This window comes from Aphelocoma coerulescens, chromosome 3 (assembly GCF_041296385.1).
Source record: "Aphelocoma coerulescens isolate FSJ_1873_10779 chromosome 3, UR_Acoe_1.0, whole genome shotgun sequence".
NCBI classification, from domain to species: Eukaryota; Metazoa; Chordata; class Aves; order Passeriformes; family Corvidae; genus Aphelocoma; species Aphelocoma coerulescens.
Genome location: NC_091016.1, coordinates 78673535 through 78698903, shown reverse-complemented (window position 1 = coordinate 78698903; position 25369 = coordinate 78673535). Strand labels below are relative to the sequence as shown.

General features: G+C 39.6%; 1 protein-coding gene across 2 annotated transcripts in view; it reads right to left on the bottom strand.

The window, feature by feature from the left end:
• The window catches only part of SLC22A16 (solute carrier family 22 member 16), a 33682-nt gene extending 8845 nt beyond the window's left edge, over positions 1-24837 (bottom strand). The window contains exons 1-5 of one of the 2 annotated variants that reach the window (XM_069010985.1): positions 24715-24837; positions 7289-7765; positions 4605-4722; positions 2172-2715; positions 170-297 (exon numbers count right to left, since the gene is read on the bottom strand). In XM_069010985.1, coding sequence (XP_068867086.1) covers positions 170-297; positions 2172-2715; positions 4605-4722; positions 7289-7765; positions 24715-24764 — 1317 coding nt within the window. In that variant the 5' untranslated portion in view covers positions 24765-24837. The remainder of the gene's footprint in view (positions 1-169; positions 298-2171; positions 2716-4604; positions 4723-7288; positions 7766-24714) is intronic. The other variant, XM_069010986.1, reaches the window with a different exon arrangement.
• Positions 24838-25369: the final 532 nt, after the last annotated feature.

Here is a 25369-nt window from a genome sequence, read left to right as displayed (position 1 = left end):
ACAGTGAAACCTGTACTGAAATACAGAAATCTCTCTTAGGCTGGCAGCTGCAACTTAAAACCAGCCTTTAACTATTCTATGATTTAGAAAGAGCAGCTGCCTCTAGCAACTTAAGAGCCTTTAAAATCAATTTCTGCTATAGGAACACTTCCAACCATACGTGACTAACCTGAGGTATGAACATAATTAAAACACAGATCAGTGCACTTAAAATAAGGAATGGAATGAGTGTGTTTCTCCTTCCCAGTTTGTCCATCGCAAGGCAAGCAATGATATAGCAAGGCAACTCCACAGCACCTGTCAGTATGAAATTATCTCAGTTTAAGTCATGATTGCATATATTCATCTTATAACTGTAACTTCCTCTTTACGAGGAATTAGTCTGATCACGGCTAGTAAACAAGTAAAATCTAAAGATAACCAGTGTGTTGGGCTAGTTCATTTGGTTACAGAAAGTGTGACAGAAGGCAGAGAACAGCCTAGAATACAGAAGTGGGAGTGGAGAAGGACAAGGGAAACAGGTTTCACAGCACAGAGCAGCTCCAGTTCTCTTTGGGGTGGAAAATTACAGAAAAGAGCAAGGCCACAGTTCTGTTTCTATGACACTGACACTTGTGTCTGAAAGCTCTACATTTGCTGCTCCTCTCCTTCAGGTATTTTCACATTAACAGCTCAAATGTGCCCACAGGGAATATTGCTAGTGTCACACCAACACACTTCTCAGGATTTGCCAGCTTCTACCTGGACAGGGAACGGAAGCCACAGGTGCCTCCCCCAGCTTCAGCTCAAAATCATCCCAAAGTAAAAGGCAAGCAAGGTCTGTCCACATCCAGTTTTCTGAGTAAGCTCCACAGATACAGAGTACAGTTCCAGCTTTCTCCCTTCTCCATAAAAAAAGAGGGCTTACAATATCCCACTCTTAATACAGATAATCCCTTCCTAATGTTTCTTTCCAGAGAAAACTGCTGCTGCTCTAAAGGATCTGGCATTTGGCTAGACCTGTTCTCACTGTGTAAACATGATTTGCCCCTAGACAAATTGTATTGAGGCAGAGCCAGTTTGGACATGTTTTAAGTCAATTTGCTCATGAAGAATGCTACTATTTCCAATGTAAAATCAAGGAAGAACATAAAATGCAGCCCTGAAGAGCCTGGATTCCTTTATTAAGTACATAGCATGTTAATACACCTATAATATCAGGGGTTAACAACCTTTTGGGGTTATGTTGGAAAAAGCAGGTTGGAATTACTCAGTGTCTGTTAGTCTGATAAAATATTTTTAGAAGAGGCGGATACAGTGTACTCCACAATAGCAGTTTAGTTATCTGTGCAATACCAGCATCCACTCTTCAACACATCAGTCTAGCAATACACTGTAATACATGACAAAATAAACTGGAATAATGAGAGTCCCAGTCCTTCTGAGAGCTTGTGTACACAATCAGTCACATTCACTTCACTAAGAGTACTCATCTGCACAAAGCAAAGTGCATGATTTAATTCTTCACTGGTTCAGAGCTGCGTGTCTGATCTAGAGTCTTCTGAAGCCAGTGGAATATTTCCACTGATGTTAACAAACTTGGGATCAGGCCTTGAATGCACTGAGCTGCCTTTATAAATAACTTACATGCCAGAGAAAGATTACAGCCAGAATGTTAAGAGAGTATTACAACTTAGTTAAAAATACATTGCGAAAACTAAAACAACTCTTCCTTCTGGCAATTATGACTCTGTTTTCTACAAACTCAATATATCATGACTGTAAGTGATAAAAGGAATATTTTTTTCCCATTTTCCTAGTTTGTCGCTTTAACAGAGCTGTGTGAATTTTTTGTTGCTTGTCTGCTACTCCTGGTGTTTGTGTGGATCTGCTATAAGCTTGCAGGGCAAAGAGAAGACAAGCAGAATATGGTTTTACAATCAGAAAGACAGACAGTGAAGAATTCTGTACACCAAAAAATCCTAATTTTTTTTTTCTCAGAAACAGAGAGATTTGGAGTGAACGATGCTCCTCCTGTGTTAGTCAACTTTATGGAGAGTTAGCAAGAAACCTTTTGAACAAGGTTCATAATTGAATTAACAAAGTAGAAAATTGGCTGTCAAATCTATAGACATTTTTAAATGTTATGTTCCAGTTCTGTCATTAGCAGAATAAGGTACAAAAATATTTACCTATGAGAAAGAGGTTTAAATATTCATTGCCTCCTAGACTGACAGAACTGAGGGAGAAGACATAGTAACCCAAGCTCCCAGTGAACCAGATCAGCCAGACTGTGATGGTCCTTCTTGCAATTTGCCAGTTACAAAACAGGTCTAAGATGGTGTGCTTCTTTGTTGAGGACGTGTCATTGTCACCTGTTCTGGCTAGATCATCTTGTTGGACTGAGCACAGTTCAGAAACTTTGCAGGAAGTGCTTACTTTATTCCATCTTGCCATTGTATCAATCACTTTTTGTGCATCTTCGTATCTTTCCTCGGACAGGAGCCAAAAAGGTGTTTCTGGGAGCATCCAGCAGCACAAGACAAAGGGAAGAGTTGCTATGGTGAGAAATATCTGATAGACCCACCAGGTCCGAACAAAAAATCCCACGAGTGCCACAATCATAATTCCCATAGCAAAAAAAGCATGGACATGCATAGAAGCCCAGGTTCGTGCTTTAATGCCAACAAATTCAGTCACATAAACAAAAGCCACAACCAGATAGCCACTTGAAACCTGGGAGGGTGGGAGAGAGAAAAGAAAAAAAAACAGAGTGAGGTTTGTTTCTACTCTCCTTGTGCACCAGCAGTAAAAACAAACAGCTAACAGTGTTCCACATCTGTGTACGCTTAATTGCCACCGCACTGGCCTGTCTCACACTGACAGAAAAAGAAAAACCATGAAAATGAATTGGCTGGAGAAGAAGTTCACTCAAACCTTCAGACTGCCTGGACACTATTTAAAAATGTGAATTCGAATGCTTCTCTGTAGTGGGGGACAGCCAGCAAGAGATACCTGCAAAGAAACTTAATTTGCTGATGTCATTAAGCCCTTCCCCTCCAAAAAATCAGGTCCCTTAATGACATCACAAACTGAATGCTTGGGAAAGTGAAGTCCCCTGAAGTAATTGCCACTTTTGAAAATCTTGACCTCGGCTTTTAAGCAGGCTATTAATAACTTGCATGCCAGAGAACTGCGCATTTATGAGGAATTACCTTCCACACCCTTGTAAAACATCTCATTAAATCAAAATTTTTACAATGTTGGAAGAGAATCTCATATATGTAATTACAGGTTCTCATATGGTATCAAGTGAATGCAATTACTGGCATGTTCTGCATAATAGTATTTCTTCATTGAATATATATATATTATTGAAGATATATATATATCAATTTCTCAAATATCTCAACATCAAGTTCCTGATATCTCAAAACATTTCAAAACACAGCTAGAAAATACAGACTAGAAAATATTTCAGTATATTGTTTTGACTAATCGATTTTCTGGTTAACGATATTCCAGTTAATAATCTCTGATTCTGAACCCACTGATAGGAAAGCTGCACTGACCTCAGTGGTACAGGGCTTGAGTTTAGGACTGCATCTTGCAAATCAGTCCCAGTGGCCAGATAAAACCTACAGCATTGGTCTGGTCAGGGCTTTTTGCTTTTCTAAACTACCGCAGGCCCTGGCATCAATAGCCAAGGGAGTCAGCAGAGGGACTTCTGTAGATCTCACTCTTCAAGGCTGACATGATGCAGTTTTTCCCACTAGGAAATTCTTCTGGGCTCTAATCAGGCAAAGGGAGCTCCAGGTGCAAGATTCTGTCTTGACTACTGCATTGTCATCAGGAATAAAATAAATTATGGAACTATATTCAAATATCTAACCCATGTTAAATAAGTTAGATTTTTTTTTTTTGTGATGGCATTTAATTTCTTTATGCATTATGTAGTTAAAAGCTACAAATAATGTACTTTTGGCTGTAAAATAGTTATTTAAACTTGGTTACTGTGTATAAATATTGAATATGTGTCAGATATTGGATATATACCACACTCACATAAAATTGTGTGTGTGGCTCCACATAAACACATATACTGAAATACCCTTAAGTACAGTATAAAACATCTAGGTGTTAAACATGTCTACCTATGTATTTAGTATTCCAGATACAGCTTAAAAGACCAAAGAGATGCATGGAAGAGAAAATGTGCATCTCTCCTCCATCAAAACGGTAGAGATAAAAATAATACTTATTACAGACTTGCTAGTTTAAGAAAAAAATATATTCAATTTCTAAGAATAAGGAGAAATGCAACAGCAGCTGCAATGCAGAATCCAGTTTGCTGCTCACACTTGGTATTTAATTACCAGTCCAGCAGAGGTTGGGATGGAGGAAGTACCAAACACTGCTTCATACAGATGCTTTCTATTAATTCAAAGAGGAAAACTGCTGTGGTCCAAGAACATTCAGACTCTCCCTGCTCTGCTGAAATAAGTGCAACAAACGGGGCTTTAGAATAATGAAGTAGGGGAGGAAATAATAACAAAAGGGAGGTTTTCCTGAGAAGGGGTAAGAAATGACATGTAAAAAGGGCCGGGGTGAACATCCTTTCTTACCATAGCAAGGAGAAAGCGCACAATCACGAAACTGTAGTAGTCAAATGTGAAGGCCACTGCGATGCCAAATACAAACTGACCCGCACTTGTGAACCATATAACACGCTGTCTTCCCAGTCTGAAAATTACAGCAGTAATGAAATCATGAATAACCACAAACATTCTATTAAAATACACCTGCAACTCCAGAGAGCCTAGCTGGAAGTTTAACAACTCACCACAGAAACTCTGGTTCAGTTACCTGTATTAATTTGTCAGTAATTCCAACTTCCAATAAAAGGATGGATGGAACTTCCATTCCACAATTCTTGGCTGGAAGCAATGTGCAGTGAGCATTACATATGTTCACCTCCAGTTTTAACTTCTACATAACTGATTGGTAAATTTACTCTTATTTATGAGGACATAAATCAGTTTTTCAGATATTTTATATTAAGTAGCATCATGTTAATAATTTCTAACAAAAGTTAGCTGTGATAACACATGCTATCTTTTGCCAAAGCAACAATCAATTTGGATAGTAATGAAAGGTTTCTGTAACATACCTTTGTCCAGTTCTTTAAAATTGAATTATCTAAAAAATGACGATCACATAGTTCCCTGTAATTTTCTGATTTCTGACAGCACACATGCATGCATATAAAAACACAGAAATCCAGGAAGATAGTATACTAACAGCAAAAAAAATCATGTCAAATACTAGCTTCAGCAGTAGATATACAAGACTCTATTGGGAATTCACTACATTCTATCTACAAACACTCTGTAACACAAACTGCGTGGAATTATTTTTCTTCGCTGATAATAATTCACTTGTCTCTTATTATCTCCTCCATTGCAACAGCTTTTCACAAATGGGGATATTACTTTAAGACAGAGAGTTTGAAGACTTTCAGAGTGTTGTTGGTTTTTTTTTCTGTATTGGTACTCCAGTAAAATTTCTCTTATTTTTCTCCAGCCTTGACCTGGAGTCATGATTTGGTCTTTGATCCCTGCCAGAAAAGATACCAGTAAGTCTTAGCTATCAGAGCTCTTCTGTTGGGAAATCCCTTAATTGGTAGTGGGAGGAACACACAAACTTATTTCCCATGAGCCAGGATGTCTCAGAAAATAATAACTTTCAGCTGTAAAGTCTGCAGCTGTGAATCTGCAAATCAGAACGTGTGTATTATCTTAACTGGCTGCCCGTGGCTTGAATTGATGGAAATGAGAACAATACAATTCTAACCTTATAAATCATGTCCAAGTATTAATTAATAAAGTTATGAATTATTTAAAGGGACTTAAAACAGATGTTGGCATTATATTCTGGTTTTGTACTAAGAACGGTTTTACAAAGCCTGGGATTCGGAGCCAGATTGATTCCATGTGTTCTAAAAGCCAAATTAAAAAATAAAAATGCTCATCATTACTGTTGCATTCCCATGTTGTGACTGTCACACTGTAGTGTTGTGCTAATGAAGGAAAATCAGAAAACAACATGCCTGATCTCCTTGTTCTGCTTACGCCGTTAGATGTGGGATGAAACATCACCCTCCACGCAACAGAACTGTCAGTCAACAAGCTCCTTTATAGAAAGACATAAATAACTCTAAACCAGCCTTCAGGGCAAAGCACAGGTACAGAAAGTGCCCAAGACAAAACCTAGTATGATGTAGCTTGGATATTTGATTCTCATATGGACAGATGGGCATGGCTGGGTGTTCTTCTGAGGCAGGAATATGTCTGTGTTAAGAGAGAAAACCAACTGAGGCAGGAGGATACAGATGTACACCCTGAGTCTCAGTGTTGCTTCTGAGTCCAGCTCTGATGTTGGATTTCAGTGCATGATCTGAGATACCACCCAGGGAGGAAGTGTTGGACGGGAATGGACCTTGGAACCATGAGCAAGGGACTGCTCGGGTCGAGTTGCTCCAGGACTGATGCTCCTCATGCTCAAACAGAACTTTGTACATGCTGGTAAATAAGTGAAGCTACAGCACAGCTCACCCACACCCATTTTGCCTCTTATCTGCACTAGCTTTCAAGAGACTGAAGTTTAAGCTAATTTTTCAGGGAAAACGTACAACTGGACAGCAAGGAAAAATAGTGTATGGATGTTTATTTTAAGAAGGGGGGGCTTGATTAAACCCTTGAAGACTTTGCATCAGCCCCACTGAGCTGTATTCACGACAGAGGTTAGGAAAGGTGATTTTAAATACATGATATTTAACCTTCTAGTAGCCCTTCAGCTGTCTGTCATATTACAAAATAAAAATCTGCATTTCTACAAAGAATGTATCTTCATGAAAAATGAGGTGAAAATCTCCCCTCAGGTTTTACCATTGTTATTACAATGAGCTATTGCTCTTCCTGTTAAGATAAGTAAACAAACAAACAAATAAAATCTAAAGGCAAATACTGGCTGCACAGGGCATTTTCAGGGATTGAGGCCTAGAACAATGGATGACATAAAGTATGAAAAGTTTTAAAAGTAAATGACTTGAGAATACATTTTAAAATTGGTACTTGCTATTGGAAAAAGAAATCAAGTTAAATGGATCTATGAATAAAGCAATATCCAAACCTCCTGAATATTGCATTTGTAGTTATGAATACACGGTGAATGAAAACAACAAAAACAGGTAGATACACATGGAGTTACTGTAGTCTGAAGCTACAGTTATCAAAGGATGGAACTTTACCTGTCAGCAATGTCACCAAAAATCACTGCTCCAATCAAGACTCCAAGCATGAACGTAGGCTGGATTAATTTCGCAAGCCATTCTCGGTCACAGACCAGATCCCACTGCATAACAACAGTGCTCTTCCACTTTGTATCATCATAGAGAAATCCATCAGAACAAGGAAATACAGACTTGTTGCCTTTGTATTCATATGCCAGATCCAAACTAACTTCTCGTTTGGATCTGCTGCATTGATCAAGTTCCCAAATTTCTCCATTTTCCAGCTGGACTACAATGTAATTTTCTGTTGATGTCCATAGTGTCCAGATGTCCTCCATACTTGATGCAGAGGAGTTGTGGAAAAGAACACTACTCACATTTCCAGGGAACCCACATACAAAGTTAGGAGTAACAGCCATGAACACAGATGCTAAGTAATGGATACCACATGACATAGCTTGAAAGACAGATGCAAAATAAACACATGCTTGAAATCTGTAAAAGGAAAGAAAAAAATTTACTGAGGAAAAGCCCTCTACACATGAGAACAATATTCAGCATAATTGTTTGGGTAGATCAGTAAATGGAGATATCATTAACATGTCTAGTGTTTTGTTGTGTAGTGCTGCTTCAATATTAGCTGAGCTCTGCAAAAGATCAAAGATGAGAAAAAGATCCAGAGTAATCTACTGTTAAGAAATAAGTGCTGCTCTTAGTCATATGTTTAGTCATACAGAGAAGATCATTTAAAATGGAACAATTCTGACCTGCACTTAGTTTGAAGCAACCTTCCACCTTCCAATTCTCTGTAGCATATCCCCTTAAAACAAGGCCTGAAATTACTTGGATAGTTAGAAAAACCAAAATGTTGCAACTTCAGATTTTTAGGGATAGAGATACGTGCATCAAATAAAACAAACCAAACACATTACGCCCCTCATTCCATCTAACTGTATCTCTATAACTGTATTCCATCTGTTTTCCATCTCTCTTTATTGCAGCCAAAAGACGAAGAGAGAATACATGTAGACACATGTAGAAGATAGAATCTGAACAATGTGAAATGTTTTGTACCAAAACAGAGCTCTGAACTGGGTTGGGTTTTGGCTTAAATAGGGTATGCAGTTATCCATTAAAGATTGTATAATAAAGCAAACCTAGTAAAAAATGTTTTATGCATAGCCTGAATATTGGCATTTTAACAGCTTTTAAAACTTGCTTGAGATCCAAGTAAATCTTAGTATAAAAATTGCACATGTATTCAGAATTTCAAAAGACTTGCAGTGAACTCTAGTGTCACTGTCTGCAAATTCTAGACAATTTCTGATAATTTAACCATAAGGAGACTTTTTCTCAACTAAATGTTTAAATCATGCATATAATCAGTACAACACCTGTTCAGAAAAAACGAAATAGCTTTTGTTCTCCTCCCTTTTTTATTTCCTGAAGGCTAATCAATTGCAATAATTTGAAGAAGCGTTCAGTGAGATTCTATACATATATTCTTACTGCAGGATGCAGCAGGCCTTGACAGTATGAAACAAAAGGCAGATTTTTTTTTTTTTTTTACATGATCAGAGTCTATCTCTGCTGAAGTTATAGGAAATAATGTCTAAAAACTAATTACCTTGAAATGTCTTTTGGGAAAAGTCAGAGCAATTCCAATTCCTGTAACAAATGTGGCCTCTAGATACTCCCCTCCAAAATGTATCAAATCTAGCCTTGAATTCCTGTAATACAGATCTCAACAGTACATAGCCATAGGACTTTTAAATCATCTACCATCGGAATGTCTAAATAATTTTGAAACTATTTATAAGCAAAGTATTGAAATAGAATTTACTGGATACATTATCTTAATATCCAATTAACCTTTCCAATAAAAGAGTTCTCTTGTAAAACACACCTCCATTCACCATCCTCATTCTCCTCTGCCTTTTATCTTGATTCCTATTTCTTTCCTTGGTAAATGTAAACCCAGTAGCCTGCCCTGTCCTTCCAATGGCATTTGACATTGCTGTTGTTCTGTTGCAGTGCTTTTTATCCCCGTTTCTCTTGACTAACAGCTCTATTGACTTTTCCACAGCAGTCTGAGGAGTGAGTTGAATTGCTAAACCCACCACGGCAGCTCAAAATCTGTCTCCACTTCCCTTTGGAGGATACTGCAAGGCACTCCTCACACAGGTGCTGTGCTCCTCTTTCCAAATGATACCGAGAGATATGGCCAGGAGAAACTGAACATAACCACAGCAACCCTTAAGTCTATCAATTCTCTCTCAAGAGAACAGCTTCTTGAGGATTAGGTAGCTAGCCATGGATCAAAGAAAGGCTGAAACAGCTCTGAAAGGCCTTTGGGCTATCTTGGACCACAAAAAAGCAAAGGTTATTTTGAAATGCAACCCTTGGAACCTTATTGACGCAGACAAATAGGGTCAACAGTGTTATTTAGTTCCTCTTGTCTAGTTTCATTCTAACTGCTCCCAACAAAAGGCACAAATTCATTTTAAAAATAGCAGAGCACAAGTAAATTCAACAACCTGGGCTATTGTTGCAGTATGCAGAATGCTAGAAAGAGATAATAGAAAATTAAACCCCTAGAAGCTGTGCACTTGCATCTTCTACAAGCAGGAAAAAGTGGCATATTTGGAACTAGGATCCCCTAGTATTTGCAGTATCTGTCCTTATGCATTAGAAAATTGCAGTGTCAGAGAATCCACTTGGTATTTCCCAGAGAGAGGGAGAATGAAATAATTTCAAATTCACATACACACTTCTTGAGTTTCCTAATTAGTTCTTGCAATACAAGAAATATCAGGATCATCATTTATCTTCATCCCAGTAAGAGTTAGTAGGAAAAATATATTTATGCCTTTTTTTTGTTGGAGAGGCTTGAAGGGAGATAACTTTTAAGGATAGAGACTGAGAAGACAGCATAAAACAATGCACTACATTTATTTTTACAAATTCAAAGCCCAACAGTATCACCAGGGCTATAAGCAGGTCTAGTTAATCTCTGCTCTCACTACTCACTTGAGAGCTTTATCTTCTCTCTTCCTGAACATTTCTTGTGATCATACTTCAATGACCATTTTGACAGACTACTCCACTGTCAAATCTTTCTGTTGGAAAGTTTCTCATTAAATCTAATCTCTATGTCCCCTTTTCAAATGTAAGACTATTATTAGCTTATAAAACACCCTGGTGCAACCTTGAATAAATCTTCCTTTCCTTTTATCACTTCATTGTACAGGATTCTCAGTTATCCTCCTCCTGTTACTGTCTACAACCATACAAACTACAGTCTGTTACCCTTTCCTTTTCTTTATGTCCTTTCTTTTTTTCCACCTGTAAAATGCAATAAAGGATTCATTTTAAAGAAATATCTGTCATGCCATATTTCACCCATCTTTCAAGGGCTTAACTTAAAATTAGATATAGTTTATTCTTGCAAAAACCTTCTTCCATTTTCAATGTTATGAAAATCTTACTCCATTTCAATAAAGAAATCCACTCTGTAGCACCATTATTTTTCTTAACTAATTTGCACTACCAATGCTAAGCAAACATAAAATGTCAGACAGAATACCAGATATACATTAACAGACATAATTTATGCTGAATATGGCTTCATTTAAGAATGGGAAAATGTGTTTTTACAGCAAAATGACCGTGTTATTCAGAATTTTGCAGAAGGGATTGCAATGCAGTTTTTAACCTCTACCTGCCCAATAAAAGAGCCAAGAAGCAGGCAGGGGAAGTGGGGATAGCGGGGAATAAGACCTGATGTGAAGTTAGAAAAGCATGTGGATGCGTTCTGCACCACACTAACAAGCTGCTTCCCTGCCTGCAAAAAACTATTTACTGCTCTCTCCAGTAAAATTCCACACTGGGCTGGCTAAGCCTCTCTCTGTATATACTCTGTATATGCATATTTTTGTATATACAAAACACACAAAAACTATCCTGAAAGCCCTGTTCTGCTGTGAAGGCAAAATCCACTGCTGACGACAGCAGTGTTGTAACAGCATTCCCACTGATCCTAGACTGAAAAACCCAACCTTACAAGCTGCTGGCAATCTCCTGTGGGTAGGAAGAGCTTTTCTTCCAGGAAGACCAGTGGTGTAAATGTCAGGAAATTCCTTAACCTGTATAGTTACCAAAGAGGAATTAATCGGACCATTAGGGACAACACAAAGCATGAAATGTGTGTAGGGAGGTCGATATTTAGGGATGTAGGAAGACAAGTATGTAGGGATGGGAGGAGATGGGAGAATATTACAGGAGCATGGAATTTTGCTTTCCAGAACAGCTGGAGGTTGAAAAGGGACAAAGACACAGGTCCAGTCTCAGGACAGACAGAGGCTTGCTGGAACAGAGACTGGGGTGGCAGAGAGTGCTGAGCAAGGAGGAGCACAGAGCTGCTGCCTCCTCTACTGCCACCTGGGATGCCTCCCTTTGAACCCCTGGGCACATGAGTTGTATCTCAGAGCCCATGCTGTGGCTATGCCGATGCCCTTCCCCAGTCTCAGAGCCCTGGGACGTTGGCCTGTGGTCACACGATGGCTGAGCAGCCTCTGGCCTTTGCAGGAGCCTGGAGAAGCCCCCAGGACGCTGTGCTGGGCCAGGAGGTCACAACACAACGTACACAGGTCATACACTTCACTGACCCTGAGGCACAGGTTAAAGTCTAGGCTGTCCTTGCTCCCTACTGTAAATCATTAACTTTTTTCCCTAATTCTTAATTTAAGAACACCAAACTGATAAGAAAGTCCTTTATGACTGAGCTTAAATCTCTCTGCTGCAGACAAACATATACTCTAATCCCTATATTAACCTCAGCAAATGCAATTTGAAAAGTTAAAGTTCCCTGAATAAAGAAATACTGTTACTCATGCACCAAAATGGTAAATAAATATCATTTCAGGAGCAAAAAATACTATTGAAAGTCACCAAAAAGAAAGCAAATTCTGTGATTTATTTTCCTGGACTGATCTCAAAAAGGGCAGATTTTGGTAATGGTATTTTATATGCCAGTTATCTTCACATACACACACCAGATTATGTAACACATTGTTGCAAACAGTCATTTTCAATAACCTATTTTACAGATGTTTTTCTTTTTAAAAAACACACTTTTTGCAATTCAAAAAGTTCTGTGAACATGATGACTGTCCTAAAAGGTATGATAATTTCTCTCAGTGTTTTTCCATCTCTTCAGTGACTTGCCATGGGAGATAATTATTTGGCAAGTACATTTTGTCACTCTTGCCAAGAGTGTCAAATATAGAAGTCAAGAAGACTTTATAGGTTACTGCTCCAGTATAGAGATACTTAATGAATGCCAGAAGTCAAATGAACCTAAAATTGTCTTCACAAAAGCTTGAGCAAGATACAACATGAAAATGTTCCAGTCCTTCTTAAAATATTTGTGAAATTTCTCCACAGTTATTTTTTTTCAGTTTGCAGCTTACAGTAAAAAAAAGATCTTTGCATTTTCTATTTCCTCTGCACAGGTTTTAAGATCTCACCAGTAAGAAAAGCAACTGGCAATATCATGTCAGTACCTGAATATAAGAAATACTGTTCCAGAAAGATAATGAACTAGATCTCAGATCACTGTTCATCTGGTTGTAGTCTCATGACACAACATCTCTGTGGCCCTGTCATGCAAGATATTTTCTCCCTTCTCTTTTGCCACTGTTTATTCACACCCTTGAGACAGTGCACTCTACCCTCAGCTGTGGTGGTACTTCTTTTGTACACCATCTGTGAACTTTGTCTGGCAAACTGATCTGACTTGAACAAAAAAGTCAAAATAGATACTAAATTTTAAAAAGGAAACACAACAAGCTAGACTAGTTGCTCAGTCTAATTTATATTGCATCCATGGAAATAATCCACACCAGTCTATTTGAAGGGTGGTGCATCTGGCATGCAAAAAATAGTTGAAGTGCACATTGCCACATATATGTTAGAGAATAAATCCCCAGTCTAAGAGTACTTTTAGCATTGTCAGTTATTGCAATGTATAGCAGGCACAAAACTTCTTGTTGGAGACTAATTTTATGTTAAATTAAATATGATGCTGATTTCCTTGTCTGTCCATCAAAAAGAGAAAAGAGGAAATTACAAGATACTCAACAAAACTGAATATAAACTTTAAAATCATGTTAGTGTAGAATAGACTCAGAAAACTGCTCTGTAATTAGCAAAAGATTTGTACTATTCCACAGGCTTCACACAAACTATTTTTACTGCTTGTCTTCTCAACCACCTCATTTGTCAGTTGCTTAAGTCATAAAACACAGTATGTTTTTGTTGTGCAGTGTACACTCAACAGGATGGATTCAGTGGAAAGAAATTTCTAGATATTTACTATTTCTGAAAAAAAGTTGTGTTCAGTAACCACTTTAACCTCTGTATTCCATCCTGGGTTGGTTGGTTTCTTTTTCATGAGAGAAAAGCCATTCAGCATTCTTTCCGCTCTAAACCAAAAAGCTATGATGCACTTCCACATTTATTTTTTGAGAAGAAAGGAACTGAATGTGACTCAAGAGTATTTTTGCTATGTTGCAGAGATACAGATTTAGAAGCAGCTTTAAATATACAACATGCACAGCCTTATTTGACTTATGGTGTCAAGAATAAACCTCCTTCCCTCCAAAGGGCAGTTTAAACTATGCTGAGAGTCTCAGCCCACATGGTTATTTCCAGAATTTGTTTTCAGAGGCAGCAGATGCTGTGTTGGATGTCTAGTTTGAATGTATCAACAGCACAGAGGCAACAGGAATAAGGAAAAGTATGGAGATCAGGAAGACCCCAGGTTTTATATGTCACCACTGATGACAATGCAAAGCATCAACGTGGAGTTACCAAACAGCAGACATCAAATCATTCTCACAATTATTTAAAGCTGATTCTCTGAGGAATTCACTTCTATCTCATTAAACCTATGCACATTTGCCTTTGATTAAGACAAGTCTGGCATTTGTTCACCAGAGTCAAGAAGAAAAATACATTGGCTGCTCATTACTGCATATTTCATATGACAGCTTAGATGAAGAAAGTCACATCAGCATGAGAATAAAAAATAGTGCAATAGAATTAAGGGCCATACTTAAAAGAAAATATTTCTTTGAAACTTAATAGAACAGTTCTTCATTTTTGACCATTTAAATCAGTCACATAAGGTTCCTGTCATCACCTGTGACAAAATAAATATTGCTGGGTTTCAGCAGTTTAATAACACAGCTTTCACCTATGGACAGCCACGCACAGCTGAAAGGGAGCTGCTGCTAAAGGTGCCCCAATGTTCCTTGCTGCCCCTCTGCCAAGGGTTGCTGCCCCCAGGGGAGAGCCAGGCAGGAGGACAGTTTGATCATGGCTCAGCCACTCCAGCCCAATGCCCAACCATCTCATTCAAATGGCAGTAAAACTGGGAAAGACAGGATCTAGATTTGCACTCAAGCAACCAAGGTACACTCATAAACACTCCACTCGGTTTTCCTGGGAAAGCAACCTCTGATTAAGGGGGAGCACATCACTGGGAGGAACAGCAATTCCAACATTGGAGTCAGTATTTTTTATTCTAGTTACCCACTTGCCCTTTCTGCTTTACACATGTTAAGGATATATGCCAGGTAATTTAATTAAGAAAGAGCATGACCATGCAGTTTGCAAGCTATTTAGCTTTGTTTTGGAATTATTTGGACTAGTGTTAAACACAGCAGAGTGGTTACACTTGAACAGTAGTATGCTTCAGGCTCTATACTTGGAGGTTTCTATTCCAGGAATGGCATTCCTATAAACATCTACCATTTAGAAAATTAGCATGTACTCTCTATGATATATTGCTAGCATTACTTGTCACAGGGAAAACTCAATTCCAGTTTCTCTGGTAACACTGTTTTCTTTTGGTCAGCCTCTGTTTTGTGGACAAATCCAAATTAGGTATTTCATTCCCTTCCACACTGCACCGTTTCCATCATCTTATGTAAGCAAATAATTTCAAATCATAATCTGTAAAGTGTCTAATAGAATTTAAGTGGTTTAATTGAGATTCCGTCTAATTATAGACATAGGCAGTACTTCATTTATAAATTTTTCTATTTCATTCTTCCTTTCCCATTTAGGAAATCGGATGTTTTCTGCTGGTTACATTGCTGACACAATGGACTAATTTTGTTCAAATTAGTTTATATTTATTTTATCTGATTTCTCTTTCTGTCTATAATCCTGAAATAAAACTAGCTGGTTGTCATATTAATTACATTCTTACTCATTTGTTATTCTATTTACGTATTTCTTCTGCAAAACTCTGAATCTGTTGTAGCTGATGGTACAAACACATGAATTGAATATCTACTTCACAGTGGTGAAAACTGCCCATTCCGAAGCAATTCTTCTTCAAAGATTAATTCACAAAGTAATTAAGCCTTACAGTTGTCATAGTTATATTATGCCTTTTAAGAACTCTCCTTTTTCGGTTTTCTATTTATAGTCACATTTAAGAAGATCTGGATACAGACAGCTCATTTTCAGTCTGAATTCTACATAAATTCTCTTCACATCATGCCACACATTGTTAAACATACTACCCAAAGTTTTAAACTTCTGTATTGGAAATTTAATTCTTTCCTGCCTGGAAAATGATTGTAAAATTAGTCACACTTACTGGTTTTTGAAAATTCTCATGGGAAAAGGTAAAACAAGTGAGAAATCTGTGTAATTAATTTAAGAACACTGGACATCACTTTCCTATGAAATGTTTGTAACCATTCCTGCACATACGAGTAGCTTCCTAGTTTTCAGTTAGAAATAATAGGGAATATTAGCTCCATGGATCAAAATATGTTTAAATGATTTCTTGAGAGAAATGTAATGGAATTTTGGGTTTCTCCATTCTGTCAATCTTCCTTAATACAAAGCAATGATTTTATCCATAGCATTACTTTAAGGTAGTTTGGTCTATTTCTATGGGCTACATAAAGCAGTTTTAACTAGATAATATGTCATTTTACTCTCCCTGGCTCCATTTGCAACTCTTACAATGTTCTTTGTTAATTCTGACATTCACCATAGTGACTCTTTATCAAAAGCAAAACCGAAAAGCTAAAGTAGATACCTTTGCTTTATTAGCTTTTTATGAATATTTCATTTAAAAAAATACCACTTAACAAGATGTTACATTAAGGGAATTAAGTGTCAGATAATGCTGGCTTCTAAAATTTGGGAGAAAGTCAACACGTAAATCAAAGTATCACTTTAGAAAAGGCAACAGTGTCAGCCACAGATTCTTTGCTGTTGAAGACAATACTGCCAGTTGCAATACTACCTATATGGAATCCTACACTTGCAATTCTATACCTCTAAGGCTTGAAGAAAGGGATTCAATTTAATGCAGACTCTGGTATAGTCAAAGTATTTTCTTCTGTTAAACATGGTTTAGCTTCTGGAATTGTTTAAGTACACACATATTTAGTGGCTAAGTTGTACATGAGAAATAAAATAGCCTCCACACCAACAGCTCTTCTCCCTGTCTGTAACAGAGTAGCTTGTATCTTCTACAAGCTTTGTTAAAACCCAGTTAGGACACTGAAGAGCAGTAAAACGTAGCTCCTTTCTTCCTCTCTCTTCAGGAGTCTATGCTGGTGATCCACCAATCGTTAATAGCTCTTGGGAGGGCTCAGGTTAGTAGCCCTGACAGTGTATCTTCTCCAAGGCAAGGCAAGTTATCTCTAAACCCACAGAAAAGATGGCTACAAGCACAAGAGGACTTTCAACTTCTTTTGCAGGTTCATAGCTCATCTTCTCTCCAAACTGTTCCTCTTCACTGCAAATGCATAACGCATTCTTTACTTCCACAGTACTGTCAGGTTCTTTCCTTGAGTCTTTCTCTTATTGTATCTCATACAAGGGAATGATCTGGAATAATGCTATATTCTAACTTCACGTTAATATTTACAAGTGATATAGAGGTCCCATTCTCCACAAGAATAAAGAAGCTGAATTCTGCTCAGACCTACGAGGATTCTTCTACATAAATCCAGTTTTGTACTAACTGCCCCCTCTATTCTCAATGAGTGAGGCAGAACTGAGGTTGGCTACACTGATCTACAAAGGATGACAGTTCTTTGAGGAGCCTAAAATACAAGTGTAAATGAGATGAGGTCCCAGTTGCTCTGAACCTGGAACTAACATGAATTATCTCTCTCAGAAAGGTTGAGCTGTAGCAACTTCTTGGTATTCCCAGTTCTGCTGGCATACACCAGTTCTAAAGACACATGAAAACAGATCAAACAACAATTTGTTCTGGAATATGATACATAAATATAAATTATTTAAATGAAATGTGATATCATCAGTATAATTTCACCACGCTTACTGTACACTTTGATGCAATATTTATACAGTATGCAATCCATAAACATCTATACTATTTCTCTAGATCCCCTTTCCACTTGGAGAGGAACCACAGACAAACCAGGATTTACCTTGTCCTAAACCACGTATTGAAAACAAGACAGATGGATCATGCCCTTAATGTTCCATTTCTCACTCTGGACAAGGTGACTTAGCAGAGATGTCTGAAGTTTACACAACATGCCTGTAAAGATACTGAGATGAGCTCATTAGTGCCATGATTTGGACAGCTGATTTCCCCACACAGCTAGGACAGACTTTTACAGATGTATCAGGTAGGAACTTAGATGCTTCCATATCTCTTTCACAACTTAGGGAGGAGAAAGAAATCACCATATGGCTGGAAAAGTTCAGGCCATGGTGGATGTAACACATGTAAATGGCACTGAAGTCCATCCAAAGTGTGGTTCTGATTGCTCTTCACAGAGCAGCAAATTATTCCCAGTTCTTTGAAGCACCTTTTCAGCACTTCTTTTCTACTTCTTGCTGCCTTATTGGCCTTTTCCATCTATTCTCCAGGGCTTGTCCTGTATTCTTGCCTCAGCACCACTGCGGTGGCTGCATCTCTGATGGAGCTACCTAATAGTAATGCCTCCAGATAATAGGAAGAGCAAACCTAACTTCACCTCTTGAGGAAAACATCTTCTTGAGGAAAGGGTTCATTTTATGATCCAAGGGATGGTGCTTCTAGATTCCTCAAATCCTATTTTCACCACATGTGGTTTTCAAAAAAACATCTGCTCTGCATGAGGTGAGCACTATAGTTTGGCCACCAGTGTACCATATTAAGTTGTACATTAGCTCTCTTGGCAGTTTCAGTATTTCCAAAGACAGCTAAGATTTGTCTCCAAGTGCATGGACAATTTGACAGATCAACTATCACAATTAGTGCTTGTAAATCTCTGTCTTCTAGAGTTTGTCATCACACTTTTTCCAGTCTTGCCATTGTAACCAAGATACAGCTACCTCACCTGGTATCTTCTCTGGCTTGCTATTTTTTCCATATTTCTGAAAAGTTGAGACTCTCATGTCCTAGCTCAGCTGCTACAGCTTCATGCCTCGAGCTACCGTAAATAAAATGTCAGCAGTGTATCTGTCTCAGTACCATCCTTGTGGTGTATAGCAAAACTGTGGCACAGAAATTGTCACAGAATGTGCTAAAGGCTCCTGGGGCCTTCAAAAAATTCCCTGAATTTAAAGGTGTTTTCTACCTGCATGATTTCACTACCTGCAAAAATTAGTCAAACTTTCCATGAGTAAGGCCTTTTATAAAGATTTCCTTCCAACTCTGAGATATCTTAGTACTGCTGAAAATCATTACTATTATGAGAAAATTACTGACAGAGCTTTTCTAGGAATGGTATCCCAGTCCCAGGCATTGTATTACAGGGAACACACTGTCCAGTGCCTTACATATTTCATTTTCATTCACACCATAATACTTCAGGATGAAACAGCTGATCATCAGCTCCTTGACGTGTGTGATAATTGCCTTATGCTGCCATAACTCTGTCTGTGCTACAACTTGGTTTAGAAGCTACCCTGGGGGGCTGGCAACATTTCAGAGGTGAATCTCAGCCGTCTGGTTTACAAATCATAATTGATTTACCAGCTTTAAGTTTCAGTGTTGCTCACATTGCAGGTTCTAGCCTTAGAGAAGTAATGGATAGTATAGGTGCAATTTCATGCTGCTTTTTTAGTCATTTTTATATTATTGTAATCTACTTTTTAATCCGCTTCTCTTACTATAATCTACTTTTTCAAGCCAGAAACAGGCAGGCACCTCCAGGGTGAAGATGCCAGCACGTTCTGTGGCAGAACACTTTTGTCTATGCAGATCTTGCTTTAGACTGCCCCCAGCATGACCTGGATCCCAGCAATGCTGTTAGTACCTCTCGCAGACCACACTGCTGGTGCATTGCCACCATCATCCCGGAGCATTTGCCAGTATCCAGCTTAGGTTCTGAGTCTTGAGAATATTCCACTTTTGCCTAGTCAGGCATAGATAATAAGGCCTTTGTTTAAGCTGCTAGAGTTTGCTCTCTCAAAACACATGGGCTGTCTCATTTCTCCAAGGTTATTATGATACCGTTCAACCAACAGGATTAAGTACTATTTGCAAAATATCCCTCCCCCCCACCCCAATAAAAAGGGCAAAAAAAGAAATGCTGCCAAGTCCCCCTATTTCATCCTATGAACATCTGAAATTAGCACAGGCTGATTCAGATGTTATAATATAACACAGTTATAAGAACACTTATCAAACATTTCTGTCAAACATCACCCCTGACTAGGAGCCAAAGGAGGACTTAGATTTGAGATTCTTCTGTCTAGCACATTCCAGTAAATACAAACAGCTGCCCGCTGGTACACTTTGAAAACTGAATGACAGGTATGTTGCAATAAATATTTCCACTGTATAAGGTAGCATATGGGGAAAGAAAAGGACTTTTTTGAAAACAATCTCCAAACCACAGCACTTTGTTCATCTTAAGCAAACTATGCAAAGATTAAACAGAAATTCACATTATACTGTTTAAAAATATTAATTTTGTGTAGAATGTGCTAAATACTAAATGTATTAGTATCTGAGAAAAATCCTGTAATGCTTCCATTTGTTTAATTAAAATTCATCTGTTCAAATGCTGAATATTAATACAACAGTCTGCTTCTCCATACTAACTTGAAAAATGAAAAGCAATTTCTTTCCATGTCTCACAAGCACACTTCTCCACTTGAAAAATGTATTTTTGTTGGGAAAGAATCTTTCGAGATATCTGTAAAATACATGAGTTTGAAAAATCATTGCTGGAAAGTGTTCTTTTTTTTCTTTTTGTGAAAAGAAGTGGTGAGCACAATCTTTGAGATACTTGGGACTCCTTGTTATTTGATACAAACCAAGAATTTCTGGAAATAACATAACACAGCACAATTTGCAGATGTAATCTGCTCACAAGAGCTGTGAAACAAGAGAGAGGATAAGGGCAACAGCATGAAAAGAGGAGCCTGGAAAAGTTCCAAGATGTGAAAAGAAGACAGACTGTTTGGTGTAAAGCTTTAGAAGTGAACCAAGAACTCTGCAAAGTAGGGAGAAGAGAAACAGTGTTAGCACTGGCCACTCAAATATTGCTTCTATGGCACTGACCAGCAGTGCCTGCACTGTAGAAGTCCTCCACAAAAGTCAAGCAAGTTTTTGAGGTAAGCAGAGTCTCTCATATGATATAAACACTAGAAAAGTTCCAGGGTAATTAAGGGAAAATGGTGAAACTGTTGGTAACTGTATTACCATCTGCTAAATCCCACCTTTGGCTGCAACAGGTGAGTGTTCTATCCAAACACTCAGCCTGTCCTGCTTCCCTCCTCCTCACAGCAGCCATTGCTAATCTTTGGTTTGCTTGCTTCTAAAGTCCAAACTGTAGCAACTCCACTGACCAGGCAAAAAGTTCATAGAAGACAACAGTGCAAAGATGTCAAAACCTGAATAAATACATAAACATCTCAGTAAAGACAAATAGCAGTAATTTTTAATTTATTAGATAGTCTAGCTGCTAGTAAAATGTATTATTTATAAAACCAACATTTGAAAATCCAGGTAACTTTCTAAACTTTGTAAAAGACAGAATATTTCAGAAGAAAAGGCAATCTTTTAAAAGATTCTGGAAATATTCATTACAAAATCTGGAAATAGTGTCAGTGACACCCAATCTTCCTCTCTCTCCCTGACAATTTTCACCACCTGCTTTTGGCTAAAGTATAAGCCAAGATTTGAAAACTGTTAATCACAAGGAAAACGCTGCGTACTGTGTAAGCTGCATCTCATAGCTACCAGACGTTCCAGCTGGGAAATCAAATCCTTACTCTCATCCACGCTTACCATAAAGGGTACCTCCCCAGATCTCTCTCTAGACAGTTATTCCTGATTAGATCATGTCTCCACTCAGCACACTGCCATGGTGCAGATCAGAGCAACAGAATACACAGCCTTTTTCTCACCAGCAACCACATATGTAAGTTTTGTGTCCTGCTGCTAGATTAAAGTCACTGAAGTCATTAGAAGTCCTTTAGTTTACCTGGGAATTAGATGTGCAGGCAGTGTGAGCCAGCCAGCCAGCCAGCCCCTAAGGCTCACCTACCCACTATGCACACACTTTGCTACCAACATTATGCCCTTTGGTCATGTCTCCCTTTCCCCAGCACATGGCCTACCAGTGACAGCCAGTGTCTGACTGTACCTGATGGGCCCTTGAGAGGGTTCTTGGAGTTGGAGTGTGTGGGCAGAGAGGGGCTGAGGCAGGAGGCTGAGAGGAAGAGCCCAAAGGTGCAGTCTGGCAGGATCTGCTGCATGGGAGAAGGGTGCAGTTCACTGCAGGTAAACTGTGAGCTTCAAGGCTTGGCAACCCTTTAGTGATGAGGCCATCTGAGTCACAGAGCACTATTTGTCCATCATCCAGTCTCTGCAATAGTGACCGGTGATCTCATGCTCTGCAGACAGACTCAAGAACAATGTTTAAAACAACTTTCTTGAATTTCTAGGCCACAGATGTTACCCATGCCCAAATTCAAAGGCATAAAGTCTTTCTTTAATGGCATAGTGTACAGAAGCCATTACGTTTTTATGGTTGTTCATGCATGTCTCAAGACCCTACTAAGAACAATGACATCACTGAGACTTGTGAAAGAGTCCAGAGAACAAAATATTGTCAGCATCCATGTGAATGTAAATTCCGTAAAATTCACAACCTTAATTGATGTGAATGGTTTATATATTATCTGTATATTAACAACTTCTATATAGCTATATATTATATATTACATATATATAGAATGCATATATACTATCTCCATATTTATATATGTATGAACAGCTGCTCATTCTCTACTGCATCTGTCAGATTTTAAGAAAATCAAAACAGTCTCAAAATACTAACAGTCATGCTTGGATTGCTCAGAATCTGTCAGTCAAATCTACAGAATCTATATATAGTGCATAGGTTATATGGGCCATATGGGAATTGCTCAAACTGAAGAAATGAACAATTGATTATCTGTCAGTGCCATGATGCTGCAAACTGAGCAGAACTAACTTCATGGTTGCAGTTATGAACAGCTTTTCATATGAAATATGATCATCTATCTAGCACTATCAAGGGATTAAAAAGATTTTTTACAATATTTTTAAATAGCTCCACCCACCATAAGCTGCTATTATACTTACTACTATACTATACCACTAGTGTGGTCTTTGAAATCTTAAACAGCCGTAAGTCTAACAGGACTATGCAAATTTTGGTACCCTACATCTCATCTCAAAGCTCCTTAACTTAAAGCAGCTCCTATTGAACTGCATCTCAAATACTCTGCTTCCTAGAGGTGAGGCTATTGCTGTAAAATTGGTCTCATTTTAATTGCAAGGAGTAGTTTTGTAAAACTTATATAAAATATTGATAAATGTTCTCAAGTAGGAAAACTACTCTGGTAATAAAAAATAACTACTTTTGTGTTATTTCAGTATTCAGTGTCAAGCACCTGCTTTCCACAAAGAGCACACAAAACAGAACAAGAGCAGCAGTAAAATTAACTGATTGCTAGGATTTCTCTCCTAGTTCACACAGAACAAGGTACTTTTGTTGCTGACCTAGAACTGATAACAAATGAGATTATGTTCAGATAGATATGCCTGTAAGTCACAATTTAGTCAAATATCTAATTTAAGCACAGGTGCCAGTTAAGCAAGACAATGTCTTTCCATCCTAACCATCTGAAGAGGCTATTGATACCCACCACTACTGCTTGCACATGATATTAAGAGCCTCTCCTGCTGCAGTTCAGACACTTCTAGCATTAAAAGGAGCTCCCAGGCCTTGTCCAAAATGCCACTCCTGCCTGCCCTTGAGAGATCAACATCATGTGTTAGGCTGGCTCACTGGTCACCGAGCTAGAAAGCACAACACTGCAATTCAACAGCTCGAACTCGTAGCCAAATTGTGACACATGGGTCTATTCCAGCCATCTGCTCCAAGGAGCATGTGCCTGCAAACCCCATGATGATCAGCACATTACGGAAGTGCAGGAGAGAGCTCACTGGGAGGATGTGCGCCCATTAGCCTTAATATTCATATCCTCTAAAACTTAATTTCCTTGCCTTTCTTCTCCATTACCCACTATAAGCAGAGTCTCAGCCCTGCATCCAGAGCTACAGAAGCATACACACACACACACACGCCATGTCTGTGTACCCATCTAACAAACCCAGGCCTCTGTACACACACACCCCATAGCCACAAAGCACATCAAAGGAAACTCGCCACCAGGCACCACACCATTTGCCGTACAGGTAAACCCTTGCTGATAAGGATACATGCATATACTCCATATCCACGTAACACAGGCAACAAACCCAGGAGTGTCACACAGTGCTTCCCTGCATACTGCTTGTCACTCCTGAAGTGCATAGGCTGTTCCAGACCCTGGGGCTTTGTGTGTGTGTGTGTGTGTGTGCGTGCAAGAAATGTGTGTGTTAAGTGTCTAAGAGTGCACGGCCACAGATGTGTGGCTGCGTGCACAGTGCGTGGGGATGCACGTGGTGCCGGCAGGTCTGTGAGGCCATGTGGGAACGGGTGCCGTGTGGGTGCCTATGTGAGCGCGGCACGCACAGAGATGTGGTGCACGGTGTGAGTGAGCACTCGCGTGTGTATGGAAAAGTGTCTGGGGGGGTGTGTACAGCGCTGCAAATACAAGCAGCAGCGCCGGTCAGTTCAGTGTGAGTTCATACACCGCGGTGCGGTGTGCGTAAGCGCCTGTGTCATTGTGCGCGTGTGACAGTCCCTGTGCATGTGTCGCTGTGACGGCCGGTGCGTGTCTGTGCGAGTGCCCTGCAGCCTGCGCGATGCCGCGAGCACACGCGGTGCACGGCGCTGTGTCCCCCTGGGGTAGCTGTGACACCCGGCCAGGGCGGGCGCCCATCAGTCCCCGCTCGGGGATGTCCGGGTGTGACAGCCGCGTGCGCGGGGCACCCCCAGTACCTGCCGAAATGTCCCAGGGAGTCGAAGAGCCGCTCGGAGCTGAGAGCCATGGCGGGGCGACTGCAAGCCGGGAGCCTCGGCGTCGCTGTCCCGGCGGTGCGGAAAAGAGGCGCTGTCCCGTCCCGTCCCATCCCGTCCCGTCCGCCCCCCGCCCGCCCCCTGCGCCCCGCCCGCCCGCGGGGAGAATGGGCGGGCGGGAATAACGGCCGCGCCCAACGGCCCCGCTCGAGCCGCCCCCGGGAGCCGGACCCGGGAGCCGGACCCGGGAGCCCTCTTGGAGGCGGCCCTGCGCGCCCCGGCGTGGCTCCGGGCCAGTCACGGCCCCCGTGTTGCCATTGTGGGGCTTTGGCTCCCTGGCGAGAGGCTCAATCTCCCGCACTGACCGAGCACCTCAGCCCGCTCATGTTTTTCAAGTTAAAACGAAATTAAAGGAAGCCGTTATATGCTTAAATCCTCCTGTTGCAATCCCATAATCCAGTATATTTAGGATCTTGCGTATTTCACATGGACGTTTTCAATTAAAAGGAGGGTAAAACCATTTTTTTTTTTCCACAGGGCAATATCTGAATCATTTTTAGCAGCCTTACAATCTGCACTGCTATTTGGATACATCACCTTCCCTCCCTGCCCCCAAAGTTTCAGCACACAATGTAAA